Source organism: Eutrigla gurnardus (genome assembly GCF_963514095.1).
Source record: "Eutrigla gurnardus genome assembly, chromosome: 13".
NCBI lineage: Eukaryota > Metazoa > Chordata > Actinopteri > Perciformes > Triglidae > Eutrigla > Eutrigla gurnardus.
In genome coordinates this window covers 20,672,867-20,683,256 of record NC_139936.1, presented here as the reverse complement: position 1 = coordinate 20,683,256, position 10,390 = coordinate 20,672,867, and the positions used below count along the sequence as shown (strand labels likewise).

The following is a 10,390-nucleotide window of genomic DNA, read 5'->3' as shown; positions in this document are numbered from 1 at the left end:
GATGGCAGCGTAAAAGTTTCACCACATAAAAACACAGATAAAAACACTTTATTTACAGCAATAACATAGAAAACAAAATTAATAAATAATAAGTCAAAAGTCAAAAAGGTTGGAAACGATTTCCATAAGCATAATGTATTGGATGAATCAGTCTTCCAAATGCAGGCTAATCGTGCTCTCTGCAGTTGATTTTGTTGATTTTATAGAAATAGACATATTTGATTGCCATTGCAGTATTGTATGAAGACAATACATGTAAATATAGTGGAGAAAAGGTTTGTAAAACAAAGTGGATCAAATATGTTCAGCATTGTAGATGCTGTTGTTTTTTTTAACGAGAAATGTGACATTTGGTATTTTTTACAGTGGACATTTTTCTCATGGACGCCCCGCCCAAAGGAGCTGTCACAGGGATCCTATTGGTTGTACGCCGTGACGTTAGACGCACGTTTTTGTTGTGGAGCGCGCCAAAGTGCCAAAGTGGAAGTGCTTAAAACTGTAAAGATATTGAACCCAGGTTGGAGCATTTACAGTTTACGCAGCGCATGGATTCTACAAGTAAAACGCCGCTTCAGGCCAGAAACTTACCATGGTGAGTAGAAAGCCGTTGGTTATCACAGACAGGTTGAAAATAGTCAGCTAGCTAGCTAACCTCACTTTACCTAGCAACGTTATGGATTCAAGAGAGCAGCTCGCCGCTGCATCTACACGTTAGCTTTTCTGGTAACGCTTTCTACACTTGACGTTAAGATTTTACTCATATTTGTTAGCAACTTGATAAGCCAAGCGAGCTTCTCTTTAATTCGGCATACACAACAACTAGTCATTGCATCGAGCGTTGCCGTGTTGCCACTTGGACTGGCTCACCGGAAGTGTTGCAGCCTCTACCTTGAAACGTCATTTTATCTAATATATCTATGTCGGTGCATTCATGGTGCTACATATGGATGCCGAATTAAAATGTGGTAACCAATCATTCGAAGTCAGCGACAAGTCGAAGCTTACTTACAATGATTAGTCATTTTGCAATCGAAGTATCTGTTTAATGATAATATGACGATGTGTTTCTGCTCCGTATTCCAGGGTGGAGAAATACAGACCACAGAAACTTGATGATCTCATCTCACACAAAGATATTCTAACCACCAGTGAGTATGTGGACTGCCAGCAGATGATGCCATGCATTATCCTCATTCCTAAAGGACCAACATGTAACAGTGCAAAAGTATTAATGACACAGTTGTAAGATCATTATTTTGTCGTCTACTGTAGTTGTGCTGTAAGTGCCTGTAATAATTAACAGTATGGAAGCCCAAAATGTCTGGCTAGGTCAATTTTTAAGATTTGTTTTTTTCTGTCCAGTCCAGAAGTTTGTCACTGAGGACAAGCTTCCCCATCTCTTGTTCTATGGCCCCCCTGGAACAGGCAAAACCTCCACCATCCTCGCCTGCGCCAAGCAGCTTTACAAGGAAAAAGAGTTCAACTCCATGGTGTTGGAGGTATACTACAACTCTTCATTACGTGCTTTTATTGGGCTCCTCTTTTCACCTTGCATCTCCAGTGGTTGAGCCACGGGGCAAAGCTTGTCTGCGATTTGACGTCTCATTTTGTCTTTCAGCTAAACGCGTCCGATGACAGAGGCATCGGTGTTGTACGAGGACCCGTTCTGAGTTTTGCCAGCACCAGGACCATCTTCAAGTATAAACATCCACACTTCTGTTCAGAAATACATGTTCTTTATGCGTTAATGTGCAACCTGTCACTGCATGGGAATTATTTAACCTGCTGCCTGTGTGTCCGTCTCCGCTCATCCTCCAGGAAGGGCTACAAGTTGGTGATACTGGACGAGGCCGATGCCATGACCCAGGATGCCCAGAATGCATTGCGGCGAGGTGAGCCATCTGTTCGGCCGGGCGTTGCCCACTGTGAGCGACACGGCTCACTGAGCAGCCGGAAAACTTGGCTACTAGTGAATTACACCATATCTGTTTGTACAGCCTGATATTTATTCTAAAAAGCTCTCAGAAGATTTGGTTTAAATCATCAACAACAAGTTAAACTGGAACACTTTGTCTTCATGAAATTAATTTAACCAGTGGTTCTAATCACATAAGCTTGTGTAATCCATTTCAGTGATCCAGGTATGTTTTAGTACATATTTCTGTCATTATCGGGAATAATATCTTGAATCGTAAATATATTGTCCAGGATAATCTTGACATGGAATTTTCGCATTGATCCCAGCAAGAATTTAAAACCTAGTTTTAAAGACCTGAGGTTCTCTAGGCTATAAACGTCCTAGCTGGAAGCTTTTTAATTTAGGGTTCTTGGATGGAACATTTCTAATGTGTTTCTCTCTCTCCGTTTCAGTGATCGAGAAGTTTACAGAAAACACCCGATTCTGTCTGATCTGCAACTACCTCTCTAAGATCATCCCAGCTCTGCAGTCTCGATGCACCAGATTTCGCTTCAGCCCGCTGGTACCGGACCAGATGATCCCTCGGCTGGAGTATGTCGTCCAGCAGGAGAGGTGAGTGGGAATGTTTCCTCTTCATCTCCTGTTAAAGCAATCTGCACTTTTTTCCTGATATGTTCCTCCCAGTAAACTGAGACGATATCCAAAAAAGTCGGCAATGCCCGTTGGCCTTTACCTCCTATTTGTTATGCAGGACAGCTCAAAGATAATTAGTTTTCCTGCACAGAACAATAAGCAGCTCAGCACAGAATTCACCCAACGTTGTTTTCTTGCTGTGACCGATTTTAACATGTTCTATCAGTGATGGTTATTTATACAGAAAGCTGTCAAAATAATACATTTCTCTTTAATACATCAATTAAGCTTTGCATTGATTTGACTGCTGATTGAAGAGTGCATGTTTTTGTGTCAGTATTGACATTAATCCAGGTGGAATGAAGGCCATTGTGACCTTGTCATCGGGTGATATGAGAAGATCGCTCAACATACTGCAGGTACGACCTGAAGCTCCTCTCGTGGCTCATCGAGGTGTCGCCGCTTTGTCAGTGTTTTCATTCACGTTGTGTTTTAAAATGGCTGAAAATGTTTTATCTCCCCATCGTAGCAGAGAAAAGGCTCTGACTGTGTTCCTCCTGTGTGATTACTAGAGCACCAGTATGGCGTACGGGAAGGTCACAGAGGACACGGTGTACACCTGCACAGGTCACCCCCTCCGCTCAGATATAGCCAACATCCTCGACTGGTCCCTCAACAAAGACTTCACCGCAGCGTACAAACGTATCCTTCAGGATCTTTCAGCCCGGAAGCTTTGCTGTGGAATAATCTGTCTTTATTTATTTACCCTCTTGCATATAAGCTTCTTTTCTCCAACATGTTTAATGTGTACATATGTGTTTAGGATTACTTTGCACGATTCATGAAACGCTCCACATCTTGAAGTTGCTGTATATCAGCCTTTAAACTGATAATACTGGATAGAAGCTAGCTGTAGCTCATTGATCATCAAATCTGACTCCGATAACACTTTGACAAATATTACCTGTGCTGCTTTGCCTGATTAAATACGAGGTTTTGGGATTTAAATGACTGAACCGTTTACACTGTTGCAGCTCTTTAACACCTAATGCACAGAAATCCTTCAGCTGAAGACCTTGAAAGGTTTGGCCCTGAATGATATCCTCACTGAGGTCCATCTGCTCATACACAGAGGTAAGAAGTGATTCAAGAGTTTAGTATCTCTCTCTATTTAGATGCATTTGAGCTCGTTTGGCTTGAATAGCTGCAAGTCATGTGTACACAAGAGGCTTAGCTTGATGACTACTGTAAAATATGTGGGTGGTTTGTGTGACTCAACATTTTGATTCTCTTTACTCTCATAGTAATGTTGGTTTATGTGTTTGGATTTAAGATAATGCCCTTGAAAAATAATAAAAGTAGTTTTCTCTCCACTGAGCCTGCGTTATTTAAGGCTCAGAATCTGTTGATCTGAATTATTATTTATTTTTCTCCCCTTTTCTAGTGGACTTCCCTCCAGCTATAAGAATGGGTCTGCTCATCAAGTTGGCTGACATTGAGTATGTATTATAAACTAATATTAACATTACATACAAGTCATTTTTTTTCGTTAGTAACACGGATGCAGACAGATGTTGCTTTGGGACTCAGTGTGTCGTCTCCTCAGACACAGGCTGGCGTCTGGGACCAATGAGAAGATCCAGCTGAGCTCCATGGTCGCAGCGTTCCAGGCAGTGAGAGACCTCGTGGTCAGCGAGGCCTCCTAGACGCCGTCACCGTCGTACGCCACAATGCACACCACTGGGGATTAACCGTCTTCTTTTAAACAAATTCCTTGGGGACTACTATCTCTGATTGTTACACTATCCTGCTTATTTAGAGAGGAAGTAATTTCCCACCACTGCTCCACAGGTATGTACAGCGTAGAGTCAAACACTCACAGCTGTCTGAGTCACTCACATCTGCATACAGACGGAGACAAATGGAAGGCTTTTGTAACTAGTAACAAACAATATGCATAATTTGTGCACTTATGGACTCAGAAAACTGTACATGTAGTCAGTCACCAGTGTAGGACCAACTTACTGTCACATATCCATCCGCTGAAAATATGCGATGAGCGAAGCGATATTAAAGAAACGTGTCAAACATGCCATAATGTAACAAGTACAAAACCGTATACAGCTGTAAGAAAAGACCTTGGACATGTACATGTGTTTACAATCTGTTTAATAAAACTATTTCCTATTAGTCCAGTTCTGTTATCTTAATTAACATGTGCAGGTACAGTAATGTGCAGTAGTAGTGCATGTGCTGTTTTATGATAAACATTGAAATTAGAAACATACATTTGATATTTACACAATAAATTAATAGTATAAAACTGTGATATTCAAGTCAAATAAGCATGTGGACATTTAGTTTAAATGCATGGTCTTATAGCAGCAGTAGTGCAATAAGTAAATTCCTTAATGTGGGAATGCTGCATCTAAAGTATATTACAACGACGGATGCTGAATCAAGCTTTGAAAGCATCTTCATCCGCAAACAAAAAGGCTTTTTTTTTTGTATGATGATGCGTGACAATCACTTGCTGTTAATGTCGGTTGTTGCATTGTGTCCGTGTTCCTGTTTTAACCTTCCCAATCGTCGTCGTCTGAGGAGCAGCAGGTGTTGAGGCAGTCGGGGATGTTTCTGTAGGTGAGGTACTCCAGGATCCTCTTGGGGAGGGGCAGCGGCTCCATCTGGTGCGTGGAGACCGAGTGGCGCAGGATGGATCGGCACAGGTGGCGCAGGCTGGGCATCGTCCTGGGCGCCCTCCAGAACCTCACGTGGCCGTCTCTGGTTCTGTCACAGGAGGGGGCGGGGTTAGCGGGTGAAATGTTAATTGGTTTCCATGTGAGATGTTGAATAGGGGTCAAAGTTAAACCACTGGCAGAGTAAGGAATGAAAGCTGCTGAAGTGCCAGCCTCAGCCAAGTTTCGTGTTCAAATAATATTCAAATTGTGACTGGAGCTTGAGGATGTTTACCCTGTGGCAACCACGCCCCCTTGTGGATGGTATTTGCAGCAGAGTCCGTTAGCGTCCCGGTCTGCTTTCGTCTGCATCACCATCCCTTTCTGTCCCGGCTCCCAGATCCGAAGAGCTCTGCGAACACAACACATCTGTATGAGATCCTATTGTTTACATGACGACATAACATCAATGTCTATGAGGTGGAGCTGATGAGCTGCTCACCTGTCGTCTGTCACCATCGCCATGTGCAAACCGTTGGGAGAGAACTGTATTGCTGAGATTTGGTTTTGCCTGTAATCGTCAAAGTAGTCACTGTGAATAAAAGAAACGGAGGTTTTTAGGAATTAATTCCACATTATATAAAAAAACAAGAAAACACAAGGTTGTACAAAACACAGGACACCATCACATACTTGAGGCAGTGCATGAGATGTAAATCCGGCTCCCATCACATTTACCTTCTTGAAACTAATTTGCACATTCCTGGTGAAAACTGTCATCAAAAATAAAACTCGGAGCAAAATCCAGTTTTGTGTTTGACTGACTGACGGCGGAGTGGGAACTTACACCAGCGTGGCCAGCTTCTCTGCAGTGTACGGGTCCCAGAGGTCGATCCACCAGCTGGAGCCGCTGAAGGCCGCGGTGGCGAGCAGCGCCCCGTCAGGAGAGAAGTCACAGGAAGACAGGAGGTACAAGGTCTTGTGGGTCCCTCCCGCCAGGTTCCTGATGAACGTATATGAGCGCAGACTCCACAGACACACCATCTGACCAGATTCAAAGTCACAACGGGTTAATGAGTCTTAATGCCGCGCTGTAGACGTTTTTGATGTGGAATAACACGACCAATGCTGCCTTACGGCGTTGATTGAAGAAGTTTCAATGCAAGAAAAACTAGTAATTTGATTTTCAGTGAAGTGCCGACTCAGTGAATGTCAACAGGACGGGCTGAAACATGCAGCGGAACCGGTTTAAAGCCTCGCTGTTATCTTAAAGTCTGGTGTTACACACAGCTTGGTGTCAAAAATAACCCAATGGATAAATGTTAATGCAAATACAAATAGAAAAGACACACTGCTCTAATGATCAGGTAAACCAGATGTGTCACCAGGAGATTGTAAAAGCTGAACTTCTCCATGACTGTTTGCAAAAAAAATATTTGCCCCTTTAGCACAGTTCTGGTCACTTTAAGTATTTAAGTTTTATCTACACATTAGATTACAAGTGTATAAATACATAAAAACAACACGTGCACGAAACAAATGCACATGAAAAACAACGTCCTTTGGGATCATTCAGTCACGCAGATCTCTGTGCTTGTGTGCTGAATGTGTTACAACATATTTAACTCACTCTGTCAAATCTGCCCACGGACGCGATCATGCTGCAGTCTGATGATACGCAGCAGCAGCTGATCCAATCTTTATGGCCGGAAAGCACCTGCACCTTTTTACCTACAACAAACAGACAGAATACAAAGTCTAACTCAACGGAATGAGACACACTCCAAAATCATCTGGACATCAAAACAGTTTCTCTTTTTAAATCACACAATCAGCTCCTGAAGAAAACTGAAATTATACGCCCTGAATGCTTATCAACCACTGTTTCTTTAACGACAGGTTTCCCTTCAATATCATCAAACATAACATTCAGGCCCTTGAAACTTGTTCAGCAACACCTCAGGTGAACATTTAACAAGATTAATGTTTGACCAGGGTGCGTTCAAGGATCCTCCAAAAACTGATGTGCACAGCATGAATGCACAAAGTGACACCAGTGACTTCATTAAGTTATCTTTAACGTGTCAAATTATAAGATCGCATTTGCAGACGTTAACGTCAGAAGAAGAGTGATGATGTTATTTTGACAACAAAAACAAAGTTTAAGAGCAGTAATGGGCCAAACATGCACATTTACCAATAAGTTAAACAAACTATTATTTTAGAATGTGATGGCTTTTCAGTCACATCCACCCCGAGTGTCAACAACTATTTCCTGACACTATTTACCCACGAAGCAGCATGTTTGCATTGCATTTAGAAAAGTAAACACTAAGAGTGTATATCAGTAAAGACCATTTGTGAACACCACTCAAAACTATGTTAACACAAGGGAGGAGGTGAAAACACGACTCTTCTGAAAAACACTTGAGTGAATTTTGTCGTTGAAGAGTCTGGACCTTAGACTTTACGAGTTCTTAAAATGCACCAAAAAGAAGCTGCACACACCTTTCTGGGCCAGGTCCCAAATCCTCAAAGTCTTGTCCCGAGAGGACGATATGAGTGTGAGCGTCCCGTTCTGAGGGAAGACCAGGTCCCTCACAACGCCTTCATGGCCGTGGAGATCAAATACAGCCTGACCTGGAAAAAAAAACATAAAAGTGGTTTAAAAATCAGCAAGAAACAGCAAAGGTGACATTCCCACCAACAGAAATTAATGTCTCACCCGTGAACACATTCCAGATTTTGATCACTCCGTTCTCCAAGCCCGTAGCCAGAAGCAGGCTGTTGTTCCCCTTTGATGGGGTTTTGGACGGCCGTGAGGCTGCAGTGGTTTTTGGAGGTCTGGGTCCGAAGGCGAGGCCCCACACTGGATGACCACAACTGAAGCTCTTGTCTTCTCGGTTGATCTCTCCATTCTGAGCGTCTCTGTGAGTGAGAAGAGCAGATGCCATTAAAAACCTCAAATGTAGGTCAGTGGGAAGCCAGTGATTGAATGATGCTGCCTTCAGGTGCCATCAGTGACGATGCACGGAGCAATTCGGCATGATTTGCTAAAAAAAGAGGGGAAAAGTTAAACATGTAAAAGATATTGTTTTGATATTTGGTATCTAAATTCAGGAATTATATTGACACAAAGTGCAGAGTGTATTGTATGGAGTGTTCAATGTCAATAGCTAATAAATAAATAAAATACATTAAAAAAAGAAAAATTTGGATAAATAAAAAAGAAATACTTAATAGAGTCATGAAAAACGAATCCAATCCAATTTTAAACTTTGCTCATCGTAATGAAATGTTTTTTTTTTCTGGCTTCTAACATAACAGCAGTTGATTTCAGTGAATTTCGCAACCAATGTCTGCTCATCAGACATTGGTTGCGCAATTGTTTTCGTTTATTTGTAACACTTTATGTCTGTGTGATATAAAAGTCAGCCCAGAAACTGGTGTTTACAGTCATTGTGGTTGTGGCATTTAATTGTTTTGTTTAACGAGTAATCCAAAGCAAAGGGCGTTATTTAATAGCTAGATCTTTTTTATGTGTTATTAAATACATAAATTAATGTTTGTTCTAACCCAACGTGGCATGATTTCTCACACGGATAAAACAGCCGCTGTGTTTACTCTTTTTTACACAAACCCGAATGTACGGGGCACACCTGAATGCATCACGTGCGGATTAAACACACAGGTTAACCTACTCGGAGTCGAGAGGCCAGGCGACCACCCAGACGACCCCGTGTCCCATGGACCAGGCGAACCAGGCTCCGTCCGGGGAGAAGTCCACGCTCCAGGTCTCACATCCTGCCCGGCCCTCCAAGGACGGGGGGCGCCTGGTCTTCAGCTCCAGGACCAGAGCCGGGTCGGACTCTGGAAGAGGAAGGACACGTAACATGGACAACAGATTAAGGACTCATCCTTCACCGCCGCTGACAGCAGCTCCCCCCAGCTACAACAACAAACCACCCTCTCGGCTCGCGATTTCTTTCCACTGGCGGTTTAACCGCCGCCTGGTAACGGAGCGTTGCGATGACAACCAGCGCGGATATTGTCACTTACTCGTCTGCTGTATCTCCGCGTTGTTTACCGTGGAGCACATCGTTGCTTTCTTCACATCCTTCGCGTTTAGCTCCGTGAACGAGTCCTCTCCGTCCGACTCCAGCCGTCCATGTAAATGAACGCAGGACACTCGGTTGAGTCCGGAGAGAGTGGCGGCTCCGATTCGTCGTCCCGCCTTCGCGCTATGTGAAAAATGTGCGAGTGGGAAACAAAATGTTCAGCTGACTTCCGGCCGTCTGAGTCACTTCGCAGGCTGCCATTGGCTGTAATGTCCCCAAACGTAGCCGTGTTTTTTTGTTTAATTACGTAACCTCGAAGCCACGCCCCTCTTTAAATTACAACGCACTTGTTTCCACTGGTTTCCACTGGTTTCCATTGTTGTTAAACTACACGTGAGGAATCGTGATTCAATGTGATGTCATTAAAGAAATATGCTGCGGAGCACATATAGTTGGCGTCAAGAATGTTATTTTGCGTTCCTGCCGAGATCCTTTTAAACTGAACTGCGTAGGAAAGTGTGTTTAATGATTCTCAAACTATAGTTGATTTATCACAATAATATGATTTTAATTTGGTTTTATTTTGGACCTTTTGTCTTTCAAAACCAAAACCAAGTAAAAAAAAGTGTGTGGATGTCAAACCAATAACAACGGCTACTATTTAAAAAATATATTCATGTTTTAAGAATGCCCTTTCAATCCATATAAAAAGGTATATATATTCCAATCCCTGCCTTAACTGAACCATCATCTATCTGTAGGCTTATTTATTTATATATATATATATATATATATATATATATATATATATATATATATACACATATACGTACATTTATTATTTTATTCCACTTGATGTGATCTTGCAGCCATTAAAGCCATATATACTGACTTTGAATATTTTACATAAAACTGAATTATTTACTTTGAATTAAGTGTTGTCATTCACTTTAGATATTCTTCATTCATTTTAGGACTATTATTTTCATAATAGCTTAATCATTTTCAGTAGATTAAGTTTTATTAATTTCAGCTCTTCATAAAAAAAATTGTATTGTTGGCTGTATTTAATGGAACATTACAGTTACAGAATTTTTATAACTTAT

General features: G+C 42.0%; 2 protein-coding genes across 2 annotated transcripts; one reads left to right on the top strand and one right to left on the bottom strand.

Annotated features, from left to right (window-relative positions):
• The first annotated feature begins 444 nt into the window (after window positions 1-444).
• rfc5 (replication factor C (activator 1) 5) lies at window positions 445-4,550 on the top strand. Its single transcript, XM_084025155.1, has 11 exons — window positions 445-592; window positions 1,084-1,148; window positions 1,363-1,499; window positions 1,619-1,698; window positions 1,819-1,892; window positions 2,371-2,530; window positions 2,889-2,970; window positions 3,124-3,253; window positions 3,608-3,685; window positions 3,996-4,050; window positions 4,158-4,550. Exons 1-11 carry the CDS (start codon window positions 546-548, stop codon window positions 4,255-4,257), a joined length of 1,008 nt encoding a protein of 335 aa, XP_083881281.1. The 5' UTR covers window positions 445-545; the 3' UTR covers window positions 4,258-4,550.
• Window positions 4,551-4,703: 153 nt separating this feature from the next.
• On the bottom strand, window positions 4,704-9,472 carry wsb2 (WD repeat and SOCS box containing 2). Its single transcript, XM_084025156.1, has 9 exons — window positions 9,286-9,472; window positions 8,928-9,096; window positions 7,952-8,154; window positions 7,735-7,866; window positions 6,857-6,957; window positions 6,074-6,270; window positions 5,729-5,818; window positions 5,522-5,638; window positions 4,704-5,338 (listed from the first exon to the last, which is right to left on the bottom strand). Exons 1-9 carry the CDS (start codon window positions 9,323-9,325, stop codon window positions 5,125-5,127), a joined length of 1,263 nt encoding a protein of 420 aa, XP_083881282.1. The 5' UTR covers window positions 9,326-9,472; the 3' UTR covers window positions 4,704-5,124.
• Window positions 9,473-10,390: the final 918 nt, after the last annotated feature.

Bases quoted from the DNA above. Each gene is read 5' to 3' on its own strand.
- rfc5 (XM_084025155.1), top strand. From the start codon at position 546: ATGGATTCTACAAGTAAAACGCCGCTTCAGGCCAGAAACTTACCATG. The intron at 1,500-1,618 runs GTATACTACAAC...TTTGTCTTTCAG, and splicing joins TCAACTCCATGGTGTTGGAG to CTAAACGCGTCCGATGACAG. The intron at 3,686-3,995 runs GTAAGAAGTGAT...CCCCTTTTCTAG, and splicing joins CCATCTGCTCATACACAGAG to TGGACTTCCCTCCAGCTATA.
- wsb2 (XM_084025156.1), bottom strand. From the start codon at position 9,325: ATGTGCTCCACGGTAAACAACGCGGAGATACAGCAGACGA. The intron at 8,155-8,927 runs GTAGGTTAACCT...TCTCACTCACAG, and splicing joins GCCTGGCCTCTCGACTCCGA to AGACGCTCAGAATGGAGAGA. The intron at 5,639-5,728 runs GTGAGCAGCTCA...TTGTGTTCGCAG, and splicing joins GCGATGGTGACAGACGACAG to AGCTCTTCGGATCTGGGAGC.